Source organism: Alosa sapidissima, chromosome 19 (assembly GCF_018492685.1).
Source record: "Alosa sapidissima isolate fAloSap1 chromosome 19, fAloSap1.pri, whole genome shotgun sequence".
NCBI classification, from domain to species: domain Eukaryota; kingdom Metazoa; phylum Chordata; class Actinopteri; order Clupeiformes; family Clupeidae; genus Alosa; species Alosa sapidissima.
In genome coordinates, this window is record NC_055975.1 from 8,687,752 (window position 1) to 8,705,714 (window position 17,963).

General features: G+C 40.9%; 1 protein-coding gene and 1 long non-coding RNA gene across 2 annotated transcripts; both read right to left on the reverse strand.

Annotated features, from left to right (window-relative positions):
• Positions 1-2,707: 2,707 nt before the first annotated feature.
• On the reverse strand, positions 2,708-3,228 carry LOC121693403. Its single transcript, XR_006025490.1, has 3 exons — positions 3,199-3,228; positions 2,989-3,063; positions 2,708-2,862 (listed from the first exon to the last, which is right to left on the reverse strand). It is a non-coding gene; the product is annotated as an uncharacterized LOC121693403 (long non-coding RNA).
• Positions 3,229-10,733: 7,505 nt separating this feature from the next.
• LOC121693597 (procathepsin L-like) lies at positions 10,734-14,135 on the reverse strand. The gene is made up of 8 exons (XM_042073139.1): positions 14,051-14,135; positions 13,836-13,953; positions 13,522-13,664; positions 13,129-13,383; positions 12,796-12,987; positions 12,130-12,295; positions 11,696-11,801; positions 10,734-11,436 (listed from the first exon to the last, which is right to left on the reverse strand). Exons 2-8 carry the CDS (start codon positions 13,933-13,935, stop codon positions 11,337-11,339), a joined length of 1,062 nt encoding a protein of 353 aa, XP_041929073.1. The 5' UTR covers positions 13,936-13,953; positions 14,051-14,135; the 3' UTR covers positions 10,734-11,336.
• Between the last annotated feature and the right edge of the window lie 3,828 nt (positions 14,136-17,963).

Genomic DNA, 17,963 nt, shown 5'->3' on the forward strand with positions numbered 1-17,963 from the left:
AGACAGTCTTTCTTTTCTAACATTATAAATAGAAGTTCAAATAACACTCGTATTCTATTTTCAACTGTTGATAAGTTAACAAATCCCCCCTCACAATTAGCACCTGAACTTCTCTCAACTAATAAATGCAATGAGTTTTCATCTTTTTTAAAAGGTAAAATTGACAAAATCAGACTCAACATATCTGCTCAATTACAAATTCAACAACCTGAACTTCCAGCAACAAACAGAGGGAAACTAAACTTGATGTCAGAGTTCAGCTTAATAGACTACGAAACACTTGAAAAAAACGGTACAGAATCTCAGCTCTTCCACATGTGTCTTACACACTATGCCTACCAATTTCTTTAAAACTGTTTTTCACCTCATAGCGGCGGATGTCCTTCAAATTGTAAATGTATCACTGCTGTCTGGCACTTTTCCTAAGTCACTGAAAACAGCTGTTGTAAAGCCACTTCTCAAGAAGAATAACCTGGATGCCTCCATGCTAAACAATTACAGGCCCATATCCAATCTACCTTTTATTGGCAAAATTATTGAAAAAGTAGTCTTTAATCAATTAACCACCTTCCTAACATCAAATGGGTATTTTGATTACTTTCAGTCTGGTTTTCGGGCAAATCACAGCACTGAAACAGCTCTCATTAAAGTTTCCAATGACATACGCCTCAACACAGATTCAGGTAAAACATCAGTCCTAGTGCTACTGGACCTTAGTGCAGCATTTGACACTGTTGATCACAATATTTTACTACACAGACTAGAACACTGGGTTGGATTTACAGGCATAGTTATCAGCTGGCTAAAATCATATCTACAAGAAAGGAGCTTCTTTGTTGCCATCGGAAACTGTACCTCAACACCAACGTCCTTGACCTGTGGTGTTCCCCAGGGGTCGATCTTGGGGCCACTATTATTCAACCTCTATATGCTCCCACTTGGACAAATCATTCAAAATAATTTGATTTCATATCATAGCTATGCAGATGACACACAAATTTACTTAGCTCTATCACCAAATGACTATGGTCCTCTTGAATCTATGTGTCAGTGCATAGAACAAATCAACACCTGGATGTCTCAAAATTTTCTTCAGATGAACAAAGAAAAAACTGAAGTAATTATATTTGGTAAAAAGGAGGAAAGACTTAGGGTTGCCACTCTCCTTGACACAAAAGGGTTGAAGGCAAAGGATACTGTTAAAAATCTTGGTGTATTAATTGACAGTGATCTAAATTTCAACAGCCACATGAAAGCGATAACTAAATCAGCTTTTTACCACCTCAAAAATATTGCCAAACTCAGAGGGCGGATGTCAAAACATGACTGAAAAACTCATTCATGCATTTATCTCCAGCAGGGTTGCTTACTGCAATGGACTGTTCACAGGCCTTCCTAAAAAGACTATTAAACTCCAATTCTTAAGTCCTTGCACTGGCTTCCAGTAAGTCACAGAATTGACTTTAAAGCACTATTGCTTGTTTATAAATCAGTAAATGGAGCAGGACCTAAATACTTGTCAGACATGCTTCAGCAGTACACAGCTTCTCGTCCTCTCAGGTCCCAGATGAAAAACCTGCTAGTAAAACCTACAGTTAGAACTAAACATGGTGAAGCAGCTTTTAGCTGCTATGCGGCTCAGCTGTGGAACCAACTTTTGGATGACATCAAAAAGGCCCCAACTGTAGCCAGTTTTAAATCTAGACTTAAGACCAAACTGTTCTCAGATGCTTTCTGCTAACTGTGCCAAGTTACAAATTCTGAATCTGCCTTGATAATTATTCTACCTTGTCTTTTATTACTTTTTTTACTACTTTTGCCTTTGTTTTTGCTTACTAATTATTCTTTGTTTTTAAATGATTTTACCTTGTGTTTTATGTTTTCTTTTTATTATGATCTTTACCTTTTAACTATTCTTTGACTATATTGCCCTTCTATGCTTTTATTTGTTAGGGTTAGGCTATTTGCACCCCTGGTACAATTAGCAGAGTATGCACGAAACAGACCCGTATCGGACTCCAGATGCTCTCAGGAACGGATCTGCTACGAAGGCGGATCGCGGACCCGCCGTGGCTCCGCACTGCATCCACTCCGCATCCGCGATTAAAACCTTACCTCCGCGGCGGGTCCGTTTGGGATCCGCAAATTGATACATACATCCGCCGCGGACCCGCAACGGACTCAAAGGCTCATCTGGCCCGGGTCCGTTTTGGACCCGTTTATCTCAAAATTTATTATTTCAAAATTCCTTCTGTTCTTGCTGTAGGATAAAACTAGGCAACTATAGGATAAAAGTAAAACTATCACTAGGCCTAGCTAGGCTACTACAGCAATATAGGCCTACGATTAATCTGCATTGCCTCGTATTTTTAACTTAACAATACTGTCAATAAACCTAACAGAAAAGGTTTAAGTCAAGACATCAATTTACTGTACAAACGTGGTCACTACTCAATGGAAATATAAAATGGACATTTATGGAAAGTTACAGGTTATAAGCTATTCTGTTTTTGTTAAGTAGCCTACATTACTTTACATTCATTTTGTGGTCAAAACCTAATTTAGTGCTTTATAGGCCTAGGTCAGTGCAGACATGAAATATTTTATCTAATAGGCTACAACTTCAATGAAATACTGCGCTATGCACAGCTAAAATATCAGAAAATGAAAAACTGGTGAATGACAAGAAGTTCATTAAAAAGATTGTTTAATGCTTATTTCTCCTATTACTCCATTTGTGTGGATGGAGGCGGAACACATCTCCTCGTTGTCCGATCCACCGCCGGTTGAAACACCTGATTGCGTGTTTGGTGACCTCAGTGTCCGTGGCAGACCGTGTCACCATGTTTTTCCTCACAGCACCTGTAATCAAACAGACAGATATGTTTATGTTTATGGTATGTAGCATCCAAAGCCAAGTATGCTTACACAATACAATATATGAGATAGGTATTAAGGAGATTAAATTTAAAAAGAAACATGACTTACAAAGCTCCTCTGTTGCAACGCTGCACGTTGAGGGCTGGTGTGGGGGTGGAGGGAGGTGAGGAGGGACTGCCGGTCCTGGCCCATAGTGAGGTGGGCGGTGTGCGAGAGGGGGAAAAAAATTGTGTATTAAATGGTAGTTATCTGTTAACCATGACTGATAATACACATGGGGCCTTTCTATTCACTAATATTTCAGAGATCAGTCCCTACCTTGGTAACTCTCCGTATGTTAAATGCAGGCGCAGGGAGTTGAGGTGGTGAAGAGTGTTGCGGTCCTGCCCTATGGTGAGGTGCTAAGGGAGATAAATGGTTGTGATCTGTTAACCATGGTAGGCTGAGAGCTACAGGGCCAAACAATGGCAAACAAAAACAAATCTCTGGTCATGCTGGACATGAATTTGTATGTTTCAATATTTTGGTATGCACTATCTATATCAACTCCATGAATGGATTGACATTGAAATCAATGTGTTTCAATACAATCTGATAATAATGAATTAACTTTTCAGGCAATATTGCATGAATGCAGATGTTTTAACTGACAAAATATTTGGCTGAGATTTTGAAAGTAATGGATAAAGTATGCAGAAAATCTGAGATGGTAATGCAGATGCAATCTGTTGATCTGAAATGGAGTGATTACTGCTGTGTTAATATAGATGGGGCCACTGTATTCAATATTATTTCAGAGATCAGTCTTTACCTTAACAGTTTTCTGGCTGTCTGGCACTCGGCAAGTTTTCGGCAGTTTTCGGCTGCCTGGCACTCGGCAAGATGGTGGAGCTGGAGGAATAGATACAAAGAGAGGGGAATGTCTTTAGCACTACGAATGTTAACCATATCTCTAATATTAATATTATGATTTAGTTATTTCAATGTTAAGAGATTATTACTTACTTTGCCAGTGCAATTGGCTTGGGCTTGAGGCTTCAACTGATATACCAGGCGAGTTGGAAGGTACCTCAGAGATGCAAAGTCACCATTTTCTGGCTCTTCACTGTCATCAGAGTCCCCGAAACGATGGCTGTTACATAATGATATCATTATGGTTATTGCAATCCCAAAATTTCCAAATATACATGTAGTACAAGCATCTCTGGTCTATTTTGGAATGCTACGGGAATGTGTTCACATTACATTTTAACAACCCGGAAAGTATCTTACTTGATCAAGCAAACCCAACAGAGGCAATTGTAACGTTAGATGCTAGAATCCAGCCGATAAAAGTTGACGCTGCAGAACAAACAAAATAGAAGATGGGGACTAAGTTCCATACAGTTAAGTTACGTTAGCATAATAAATCACAAACAGATGCCAATAGTTGTCTGAACCGACTTAAACAGTGATTAAAATGCCGAGGCTTTCATTACAAAGATGGCAGATAGACACTAAAGTTACGTATGAGACCAAACTTGGCAAAATGCAAACGTTAATGCACAGCTAGCTAGAGGCTAGGGCTAAACCATTATCAGTGAGTCAACATGCTAAAGTTGTAGGTAGCTATCATAGCAGACGAGTGCTTCACTGACTTCATTGACAGAAATACCAGTGCCAGTATCACCTTAATCAAGGTTTGCATCGCAAACGTGATTTCAATATATGTATAGCACTAATAGACATTAGCAATAACTTATGCAATTGCGCCTAGCAGCATGCTAGCTAGCAGCTATATGCCGCTAGCATAGTAGCACTATATGGACAACAGCGACACATTAAAACAGACAAGACCAGGCTAATGTTAAATAACAATGTGTGTTTTTTAAATCACACTACCATAACATATTCTGCCGAAATTGCTATCCCATTTTAAATCAGATAGGCTACAGACTCATATGAGCATCACAGCTAACAATAACGTTAACTTTGCACAAACTGTTGATGACAAACGTCTCTGGTTGCACTAACATTAACGTTAGTCCTAATATCAAACAACGTCATTACAATCAATAAACATGATGATTATAAAACCACAAAGGCCAATGTTTAGCTATTGTGAATGTCGCAATATATTAATAAATATCACTTACTCGAGAGGGTTCAGCGCAACCGTGTCCCAGCAAAGAAAATATACACTAGTATGACTCTTCTTGGCTCTTGGTGTACAGTCATGTTCAACCGTTACAGTAAAGGCGCATCCGCGCCCGCGGATACGACATGGGTCCACTCAGGATCAGCTGTTTGACAGTAGAATTTACGGGGCCGCCTGGAGGCGGAGCTGATCCTCTGTGCGGCACCAAAACGAACGCGACAGTCACGCGGGTTTGGCGACTTGAAGGCGGATCCGTCTACTGCTGTGTGGGTAACAAACTGACGGTTGTATGTGTTCACTGAACAAAGATTATGAAAATAAAACACAACTTTTCCATCTCAACTTTAATTTAAACAGATATTAGTGCTGAAACCGTTCAGAATTCTTCACTTTCTGCTGACGAAAAAACGAATGTCGGCCATGTTTTTTGGGCACGCGAGCAACATGTTTTTGTTGTTATGTAACAGGGTGTGAATAGCCCAGTTGTGTGGCCAAGGCTAGACACTCCGTATTTGTTATTATTGTTTGGTTTTGTTTATGTAAAGCACATTGTATGACCTGTGTGTATGAAATGCGCTATATAAATAAACTTGACTTGACTTGACTAAGATCCAAATAGCATAGCCAGAACAAATGAAACACATTTTAATTAAATGTAATCTACAAAGAGATCGTATCACACTGAAAGCTCATATCACTAGCAAATAGCCTATATCGGTCCTTTGTCAAATACAGTTGCATTATCAGCCCTGACCAAAACCGTTCAGGAATTATTTATGCAAAAGTGGAACGTGCTTAATGTTTCATTCTCCCTCCTTTTCGGCACGAATGAAACAGCATGAGAGAGCATGAACCATATTGTTTCTCCCGTTTTGTATTTGCCAAATTTGACAACAGTACATTCAAATCATAGCCTACTTCCAGGCGCGTGGGAACATATTTTTGACCAGGGGTGCTGAATAACAAAATAATCATGGATGTCCGACGATTTCTCCCCCAGCATATGATTCGAATTTAGACAGCTAAATACGCCATTTCACCGCCGTGTATGAGTAGGTCTAAGAGTGAGAAGTTTTATAATGCCCTGGGCAGCCACATTCCACTGCAACTATGCGCAGCACTTGCCACTCCGACTCATCAATAAAAACTGTGCGCGCACACACCAGTCCCATAGAAGCGCACTTGACTTTACATCATTAACCTATTTCAGTAGTTTATATAGCCAGAGAATGTCCGTAGACGGGCTCTGATATAGCCTAGTCTAAGGTAAATTCCTTTTCTGACTTCTTTCTCTTTATCGCCATGGCATTTAGAATAAAGAATAACGTTCGCGAACCGTTCTGGTTTTGTTGCCAGCATAAAAACAAGCTTACCATCGGCCTATCCGCAAATTTTAAACACAAGGGATGAGTTTAACGATGACGAAGTCGGACATATAGGCATAGTTCATATTGGAAAAAAGTTATACATTTTGGAACTCTAGCTTTTCCCGACCGCAGTCTTTTAATGCCATCTAATCATAACGTGCGCAGTCTGCGCCATACTTAAGCCCAAATCACACCCAAGATTCGCAACGAGATGAGCAGCAACTTGATGCAACATTCTAAAACCTTGCAACTGTGACCAGACATGTGAATGCTTTGTGAAGGCTTGTAACGACGTGCAACATCTAATTCACACTGCTGTAACGGTTTCTTGTCATTGCGAATCTTTAAACAGACGATCTGACGGGTTTTAGAAGATTAAATACAACCCGAAACTAAAAAACAGACCAGGCCTCTACTGGAGACCGGCCTTTAACCCAAACCTGTAGCCACGCCCGGCGATTATTTGAAGTTTTACGGTATGTGATAAAAGAAAAACCAAATTTATGGATTCTGGATAATCGCACCTCCTCAACCATCGTTTACCACAGGGATGTGTGCTGAGCCCTCTCCTCTACTCCCTCTTCACCTACGACTGCACACCTGTACATGGCTCTAACACCATTGTTAAGTTTGCAGATGACACTACGGTGATTGGGCTCAACAGCAATAACGATGAGACGGCCTACAGGGAGGAGGTCCAGCACCGAACATCGTGGTGCACTGATAACAACCTGGCTCTCAACACCAAGAAGACCAAAGAGCTCATTGTGGACTTCAGGAAGTCTAAAGCTAGCACACACACACCCATTCTCATCAACAGGGCTGAGGTGGAGCATGTCACCAGCTTCAAGTTTCTGGGTGTCCACATCTCTGATGACCTCTCTTGGACCCTCAACACCTCTACCCTGATCAAAAAGGCTCACCAGCGTCTCTTCTTTCTGAGGTCCATCTGTCTTCTCAGATCCTGGTGAACGTCTACTGCTGCAACATCGAGAGCATCCTCACCAACTGTGTCACAGTTTGGTATGGCAACTGCTCTGCCCACACCGGAAAGCACTGCAGAGGGTGGTGAAAACTGCCCAACACATCACCGGTTCCTCACTCCCCTCCATCGAGGCCATCCAGGGCAAGCGATGCTTGCGTAAGGCGCGCATCATCAAAGACTGTTCTCACCCCAACCACAGACTGTTCACCCCACACATTGATTAATGAGGTAGTGGGCATTTCAATTAGTGCTGCAACACGTTGTGTCTCTGAAAACTTAGATTTGCTCATTATTACACATAAATCTTGAATTTTATCAACCAAAATGAAGGGCAAAATCACATAATGATTCAAAATATGTATTCCAACATCAAACACCACATATGCATCAGTAATAATGAGGTTTAGATTATTTTCTGGGCTCTTATGAGTGGTTTAACAAAAAAACGCCAATAGGCGGAATTTCCTTTTTTCAAATCAGAGGTCAACTTTGAAGGCCTGTACAGCCACAAAGCTACAAGATCCAACTTGCTATCATACCATTTTATACTCCAGAGATATGTAGCTTTCAGAAAAATATAGTGAGAATTTGCCCCCCAAGTGCTAGTGACACGCTCCTTTTTGGGCCTGTGGCTCATGGACTAATGGGAGGCTCTGAGGCTAATAAGGCTTCACCTGGAGTATAGCGTTCCATTGACCCCTGTTCATTTTGGCGTCGCTTTAACAGTGAATAACTTTCTGAACTAAGATCTGAAGCGTTTTCAGCCTTTATAACCATTTCTATTTCCCGAGAATTACAACACTGTGTGACAGGCACCATAACCTCCTATCTCACTTCATGGCTCCGTAATAAACTTTTTTTCACAACCAATGCTAAAATGATGTCATAAACATGCGAGTTACAGTCGCACATGAGAGAAGAACCGTGTCTCTGGATAAGCAACTAGAAGGCAGTCAAAGGGAAAGTCCACAGCTATTTAGGAAAGCATTGAGGGAAAAACAATGAAGTGCTTTGGTGGGTTGGCACTACGTTGTAACAAATCACCTATAGGCCTACCAAAAGCTGCACTCAAACTCGGACCACTGTGCACAATTCTCTACCACCAGGCTAGATGACTTATTGTGTTTCAGTCCGTTGCTTAACGTCAGGTGTTGTCACTCAACTGACACTGAGGATGCGCAGTACAATAAGGCTTCACCCAATTGGCTTCACTTGTCTCTGCTGAAGTCCTATGGGGTGGCTGGCTGTATTTCTTTTACTGTCTGTGGAAAAATACTAGGGCTGTCAATCGATTCAAATAATTAATCTTATTAATTACATACTCTGTGTAATCTAAATTAATCGCATATATAATTTTTGCTGTGAAAGTATTTTAAATATTTAAATTCAAATAAATCATTGGATAATCAACATTAGTGACATTAAAGTTAAAAAACTCTTTTATTATTATTTTCACTGTTCAAATAATTTCCATAATAATCTATGATATGACCTAATATGCTGAGGAAATAAATTCAAATGTGCTTCGGGAAGAAGTTTTTTTTTCACATACAAAGCATTTCAGGCCACAAATATAACCTAGGGGACACAATGAAAATGAATAAACACTCCCCTCAATGTCAACACTTATTTCTTTGCATTGATGTGCGACTAAGTATAAGTATATATTCTCTTTTGATCCCGTGAGGGAAATTTGGTCTCTGCATTTAACCCAATCTGTGAATTAGTGAAACACACGCAGCACACAGTGTACACACAGTGAGGTGAAGCACACCCTAATCCCGGCGCAGTGAGCTGCCTGCATCAACAGCAGTGCTCGGGGAGCAGTGAGGGGTTAGGTGCCTTGCTCAAGGGCACTTCAGCCGTGGCCCACTGGTCTGAGCTCGAACCGGCAACCCTCCGGTTACAAGTCCAGAGTGCTAACCAGTAGGCCACGGCTGCCCCCCTAGAGTTGATTATAAGACTATAGAGTTGATGAACTCCAGTGATATGCACATTCCTTGCTGCAGACATTTTCAGGCCATTTTTTAAAAGTAAATGTTCCAATCAATGATCCAGGCAGCACGTTTTCTTCTCTCCTTCATTTTACAGTCTAATTTTTACTGACTAGAACGGCTCGGGGTCAAAGGTCATACGGAATCGATTAATCTGCACTAATTTTTTTAATCAGTTATTTTTTCTCAAATTAATTAATCGAAATTAATCAGTTATTTTGACAGCCCTAAAAAATACATTTATTACATTTTCCATACTGTATATATCACACCTGTCCTTCATGGGCATGTATCATGTGCATAACAACATACTTTGTGGAACTTGAAGTGAAGTGACAGCTAAAGTTGTTTATTTATGCAGATCCAGAACTGTAGCCACATGACAAAAAAGTATAGAGCCTTTTGCACTTAGTGCCAAACAATTACCAAACAAATGGCACGTTTAGCATCTTGGCCAAAATGCCTTGCATGGCTGCACTGCAGGTAGTGGAACTGCACGGTTCATACTATAAGCTAGAAAAAGATAAGGCATGAAACAGTGAAATAATGTATGTTTCATTAAATAAGAATGTTTTTGTTCTTTTCTTTTTATGTGTAATTATAATCAGTTGAGCAGCAGTTAAAAGTGGGCTGTGAATGTGAGTGTGACTAGTGTGGCCTGTTCACTGATTACTCATTTTGCACTTTTCTGATTCATATGTTGAGATGAAGGATCTACAGGAGCAGGGCTGTGGAGTTATGTGACCTCATGAAAAACCCAGTGGTGACCACTAGGGGGACTTTGCCGCCATGCCAAAACATCAAAGGTTCTGTTCTTCAGTAACTTGTTACACACCCCTCGTGTGTGTCTGTATGTAAATGATGTTCTCTGCAATGAATGACTGACATTTCAATTTCAAAGCTTAAAGCAACACCAAAGAGTTCTTTGTACCTTAAAATAATGTTTCCAAAATCGTTTCAGTGGTTCATCAACTCGTAACAGGGTGAACGGCAATTCTGCATTCGCTTCGCGACCCTCTATCTGCTATAACCGCACTATGTATCATTCACTTTCAAACAATAAGCAATTTCAAATAACTTCATATTTAGCATGACATTTCACAGGCTATTTCATTTCTGTGTTTAAAGCAACACCAAAGAACATTCCCTCTGTTGCAAGCACACTATTTGTTTATCCAGCACCGGCTTTGCAAATAACATGTCCACAGACAAGGTAGAATATTTTGTACAGTATGATGTATTTGCGACATCAGATGCACGTCAAATTTGTAGTTTCTTATGTCTCATTCCATCGAACTACAGATCAGATCCGCTACCCGATCTGGCAGATCTGGCATTTGCCAGATCGGGTAGCGGATCTGATCTGTAGTTATTTGAAATTGCTTATTGTTTGAAAGTGAATGATTGTGTACAGGAACTGTTAACAAACAGTCAATAAATGGTTTAAAAATACAAACTTTAGCAAACATTCAACTATTCAACAGACTTCTAATATTGTTCTGACAAGCACTGTTAATAATGGATTCTTAAAACTAGAGCGTGTAGCCTCAGGTGAGTTTGCTGAATTCTGGGCTACCGTAACAAGATTTCTCCATGGAGTAGCCTGCCGGATCTCATGTAGATGTAAAGGGCTCATTCTAAGGTAATGAAAACAAATTGATTCATATATTCTGTTTCTGCTAATTAATTTCCTTAATTATACACTGTAGCTGTAATGTTCACTACCACATGTAAATGACTACTGCAGATGCAGATTAAATACATGACACAAAGTGTAAACACTGAAAGAAAATGACAAGACAAATGGAATTTCACATTTCCCCTTTTCTTGCCTCGAAAACAAAACTACCATCTGTGGGCCTATGTTGTCGGAAACCTCAGAAATCACATGAAGCTGATGAAAGCCTGAAACAGAGCAGGACTGTGTGATTAGGACAGGAAAGCCTTATCCTGTCTCATCCACCACTTCATCTTCAGACTTGCGGGTAAGTTCCATAAGAGGCGACGCCACACTGGTTGTTCTGGTTCCTGGACAACTTGATGTAGCCTTGATCTCCCCAATGGACACCCCAACTTCACACATAATGGGAAATCGTTGCATATATTTATTACCACTTCCAAATAGTTGATCATGCAAATCTATTATGAGTTACAATGGTATATCAAGCTGCAGATATGGTTATGATATTTTGCAGATGCTTTTGTCCAAAGCAATGATGAGAATATGAACATTACATTAGTTATAAATAACAATATGTTTTTTAAAAAGTTGAAAAAGCCTACAGTTACCTATCATCCGTGAGTTCCAACGATATATCTGGCTGCCGCTTACCTGTTCTTCACCAGCCAGTAGTCTTGGCCATCTTCAGTTCCATAACCCACCACCAGCACAACATGGTTTGTTATCGTCTTGCTGCAGTGAGAGTCAAAGTGGACACCTAACAATAAAAAAAGCTGTCAATCAATCAATCAAAGACAACACAACAATCAACCTGTCAACCAGTCTAGCATTCATCCCTTGTTTATAAGTTACATTTTTGTATTTTTTATCTATTTTTATAAAAATACATCCCTGGTCTAAAACTTTACAACAAATCCTCATTATCATCATTTCCAGAGCATCTTAGTATTTCACCCAACTGTTGTGTGTCTTATCACTCAGAGCTTTGAAAAACACTAGCATGCCTTGGTATAAACCATCTGAGGTTGCTCTATTCCCATATAAGCATTTAACTCAGATTGCCGTGAATATGTGCTGGGACTCACCAGATACATAGTGCTGGAAGGAGGACTGTCCGGCATCGATTGCCACAGCCACAGGACCCACAAACGCCACCGTCTCCTTTAGAGCCTCCTCATCTCCAAACGGCAGTTCCACATGCCCATGGCAGAGGGCGCCAACTCCAGACGGTTTGAAGCGGCAGATTGCATCCTGGGAGGAAACAGTAAAACAGAGCACTGCTGGAATCGAACCAAACACGACACAGCTCATAGGGGCTTCTGGAACTAATTCTCAACAACACCAAACACAACTCATCCGAACACCAGGGCTCAAACACCAACACCAGGGCTCATGAGTTAGACTCCCAGAGAATTCCTATAGCTTATCTGGACTGTAAGTCACTTTGGATGACAGAGGGGCACTGGGAGAACACAGGCAGATACTGTATCTCACAACACCAGCTACAGTGAAACTAAACTGTAACTATGGTAAATGCCGTATCTCACAACACCAGCTAGAGTGAAACTAAACTGTAACTACGATAAATGCTGTATCTTACAACGTCAACTACAGTGAAACTAAACTTTAATTACGCTAAATTGAAAATAGACACTTGTGTGGACCTATGCACATATGCATATGCAAATGACCTAACTGTAACACATATGAACACCTCTATAAACATATATCCAGTTATCACAGTAAGCTACCTTTGCTTCATATGGGTAGGCCTCGTCCGTGTCTATACCGCCGTTATCACTGACATACTGGAAGGCCGCGGTCTCCCAACCTCCGTGGCATCCGTGGTTCCCATAGGCACGGGAGCAGTCCAGCAGCTGCTGCTCGCTCAGAGAGGGCAGGTAGCCGTGCTCAATACAGGTGTGGGACTCTAACACAGCAATCTAGATAGGCACAGAGGAGACAGAGCACTGGAGGAGAACACACACACACACACACACACACACACACACACTAACACACACACACACACACACACACACACACACATACACAACATGATTCCACTTTCCCTGTTAACCTACTGCAGCAAAAGCCCAACAGGATCCACACTGGTGCTGGTCTTTCACCCTCATCACACAGCCCTTCTGCCTCCAGTCCACTGAGGCGGGCAGCTCAGCATCGCTCCCTTGCTGTCTGGGGGCAAATGCCAGTTTCTGGGCTGAGGCTTGGGCATTGGCATTGGCATTGGAGCGATTGAAGTGAGACAAGAGGATAGCCTGATTGTATTCTTGGTTGTTCTGTTGAAGAGGAAAATGAATGGATAAATGAATAACATACTAACAAGGTTCAGCAGTTTGGTGGGTGAGGAAATTGATCCCAAGTGTAAGTTAATTGTCCTATCTTGCTGTACATTGGTTGTCAATAATTAACTGTGCAATCATGATTTGTCTTTGGTCAGGGTGAATTTTGTCTACCAAGTCGGAGAATTGGTTCATGCCCATGCGGTAGGTCTTGATGCCCTGGTCAGCCAGGATGTTGTGGGCCAGGACCCTGCGGCGGGTGGAGAGCCAGACAAGTTTACGTTGGACCTCCTCCTCAAAGGAGTTGTAGGATTTTTCTGTAGAGAAATTATGGAGAAACATCATTACTGCCAGGCTAAACATAAATGTGTTTTTTGAGTATACACAAAGAATACAGTGTGCAATCCATGTAAATTCTGCTTACATCAGAGTAACACAGAAATGCGCGTGCCAATAAATTCAAAGCATAAAGTCATCAGCTGTCTCACCAAACTTGAGTTTCCATGCTTGGAACTCCAGGTCCTCCAGTGAGAGGCTGGCACAGCTCACCACTGCCAAAGAGGCAGCTACAATGATCAACCACTTCATGCTGGAGCACAACAGGAACTACAAGTGAATGAGAGGGACCTTGTTCAATGATGGATCATTGTTCAGAATAATGCATGGGTAAAGGTACTGTATTAGTGTGATTGGTGCATCTTACTCGTACTTCCAACACCACCTGTGGCAGATGATGCACTATTGAATTGTGTCTGCTGAATACAGGAGTAAACTGTTTAAGAACAGGAACGTTGTCCTGCTCAGAGCATTTACTGTAGTACACACTCTACACTTCTCCTTACATCTGGAGTGAAACAGCAGAGTGTCCACTGCCTGATATTTATACTGTTTACAGTAACAGATCTACAGCAGCTCCGCTTTCAGTTCAGAGACCGAGTGTTAGCTGGAAACATTAGGAAAATGCTTACCCTCAGTCATTTCACACACACACATACACACACCCAGACACACACACTCTCTCTCTCTTACACACACATACGCACACACATACTCTCTCTTATACACACAAACTCTCTCTCTCTCTCTCTTACATACACAAACACAAACACACACACACACACAGTTCGGAGACAGAGTGATAGCTGGAGACATTGGGAAAGTGCTTACCCTCAGTAATTTCTGGGTTTCATCAGTATGAGAACATGATATGACCAGTTATGGAACAGAAACACTAACCTCACAGAATGCTACAGCCAAACACCGGCTTATCATCCTTTCAATTTTGAGTGTTTGAGGTGATAAAATGAGACTGAAAATGTGATTGAAGTACAGTATGTACTCTGCTCAATTACTAATTCAACAACCTGAACTTCCAGCAACAGAGGGAAACTTAACTTGATGTCAGAGTTTAGCTTGATAGACTACGAAACACTTGAAAAAACGGTACAGAATCTCAGCTCTTCCACATGTCTTAGACAATCTGCCTATCAATTTCTTCAAAACTGTTTTTCACCTTATAGCGGCAAATGTCCTTCAAATTGTAAATGTATCACTGCTGTCTGGCACTTTTCCTACTGTAAGTCACTGAAAACAGCTGTTGTAAAGCCACTTCTCAAGAAGAATAACCAGGATGCCTCCATGCTAAACAATTACAGGCCCATATCCAATCTACCTTTTATTGGCAAAATTATCGAAAAAGTCTTTAATCAATTAACTACCTTCCTCAAATCAAATGGGTATTTTGATTACTTTCAGTCTGGTTTTCGGGCAAATCATAGCACTGAAACAGCTCTCATTAAAGTTTTCAATGACATACGCCTCAACACAGATTCAAGTAAAACTAGTGCTACTGGACCTTAGTGCAGCATTTGACACTGTTGATCACACTATTTTACTACACAGACTAGAACACTGGGTTGGATTAACAGGCATAGTTATCAACAGGCTAAAATCATGCAAGAAAAGAAGCTATGCAGATGACATACAAATTACTTAACTCTGTCACCAAACGACTATGGTCCTCTTGAATCTATGTGTCAGTGTACAGTATAGAACAAATCAACACCTGGATGTCTCAAAATATCTCAAATATATTTGGTAAAAAGGAGGAAAGACTTACAGTAGGGTTGCCCCTCTCCTTGACACAAAAGGGTTGAAGGCAAAGGATAGTTAAAAATCTTGGTTTATTAATTGACAGTGATCTCAATTTCAACAGCCACATAAAAGCGATAACTAAATTAGCTTTTTACCACCTCAAAAATATTGCCAAACTTAGAGGGCTGATGTCAAAACAGACTTAGAAAAACTCATTTATGCATTTATCTCCAGCAGGGTTGATTACCGCAATGGACTGTTCACAGGCCTTCCTAAAAAATACTATTAAACAGCTTCAGGTGATAGGCTACAAAATGCAGCAGCTAGGATTCTAACAAAAACTAAAAGAACTGACCATATTACTCCAATTCTTACTGTAAGTCCCTGCACTGGCTTCCAGTAAGTCACAGAATTGACTTTAAAGCACTATTGCTTGTTCATATACCAGTAAATGGAGCAGGACCTAAATACCTATCAGACATTCTTCAGCAGTACACACCTTCTCGTCCTCTCTGTCCTATGTGAAAAACCTGTTAGTAAAACCTACTGTTTAACTAAACATGGTGAAGCAGCGCTTAGCTGCTATGCGGCTCAGCTCTGGAACCAACTTTCGGATGACATCAAAAAGGCCCCAACTGTAGCCAGTGTTAAATCTAGACATAAGACCAAACTGTTCTCAGATGCTGCGCTGAGTTACAAATTCTGAATCTGCCTTGATAATTATTCTACCTGTTTTTTTATTACTTTTATTACTTTCTTACTACTTTTGCTTTTGTTTTCTTTGCTTATTATGACCGCCGCGCAGCGAAGCGGCGGTCATATAGGTTTAGTCAGATTTTTTTTTTCTTTTTCACATGGCCAAATTTCCGTCAAGGAATCCCGGGACACTGAAAGACCGGGGTACACGAAACTTGGTGGGCATGTAACCTCACATGGATAGCATGGAACCATCGTTTTTCGTTTTAATCTGTAGCCCCCCCACTGGACTGGACCCCCCGAAAGGAGGGTAGGGAAGACACAGTTTTCTGTGAATATCTCGAGAACCGTAGGGTTTAGGAGGACCACCTTTTTTTTGTATGTTGATCTCAAGGGGCCATGTCAACCCATTCCATAACCACTCATTTCATGTATAGCGCCACCTAGTTAAACACAAAAAAGTAAAAATGAGGTGTTGTAATCGCAGGTATCTGTGACCTAACAAAGTCAAAACTGCACAAAATTGGAAGTGTAGGATCATTATGACACCCTCTGAATGCACGCCAAGTTTCGTGGAATTCCGTTCATGGGGGGCCACACAATAGATTAATTTATGTTACTATACACCAACTGGCCTGTAGGTGGCCGGAGACAGTTTTCTGTGAATATCTTGAGAACCGTAGGGCCTAGGAGTACCACCTTTTTTTTGTATGTTGGTCTTAAGGGGCCATGTCAACCCATCCCATTACCACTTTTTTCATGTATAGCGCCACCTAGTTAAAAATTAAAAAGCAAACAATTAGGTGTTTTCATCACAATATCTCTGGCTGACATGGTCAAAACTGCACGAAATTGAAAGTGTAGGATCATTATGACACCCTCCGAATGCATGCCAAGGTTCGTGAACTTTCGTTCATGGGGGGCCTTACAATAAAATAATTTATGTGTACATTTAGTGACCGTACACCAACAGAGTTTTCTGTGAATATCTTGAGAACCGTAGGGCCTAGGATGACCAATTTTTTCATATGTTTGCCTCCAGGGGTCATGTTAACCCATTCCATATGCACACATGTGCATAAACAGATACACACACACACACATACATTCACAGTAATCATATGTATGACACATACTCACACAGTAGACATATGTACGCATGCATGCACATGCACACACACAGGCACATACACAGGCACACACACACACACACACATAAACATAAACATGTACACACAGACATGCACACAATTCAAGAATTATGAACAAGATGGGGGTGGGGTTGTATAAAATGAATTTTACATGTGAAGTCTATGAACTAATCATGTTTTGGTACTTGTTGTCTAGCAGATACCAGTGAGAATTGAGTGTGCATAATGCAATTTAGTGAGACAGTTAGAATCATATATGCCTTTCAGCGTGATTTATTTTTGTGGAAAAAATGTGCTGGACTGGGCGGCGGTCATATTTTGTACTGCTCTGCGGTACATCTACTGTAGTTAATTATTCTTTATTATGACCGCCGCGCAGCGAAGCGGCGGTCATATAGGTTTAGTCAGATTTTTTTTTTTTTTTTTTTTTTCTTTTTCTTTTTTTTTTTTTTTTTCTTTTTCGCATGCCCAAATTTCCGTCAATGATTCCCGGGACACTGAAAGACCGGGGTACACGAAACTTGGTGGACATGTAACCCCACATGGATAGCATGGAACCATCGTTTTTCGTTTTGATCTGTAGCCCCCCCGCTGAATTGGACCCCCCGAAAGGAGGGTAGGGCAGACACAGTTTTCTGTGAATATCTCGAAAACCGTAGGGTTTAGGAGGACCAT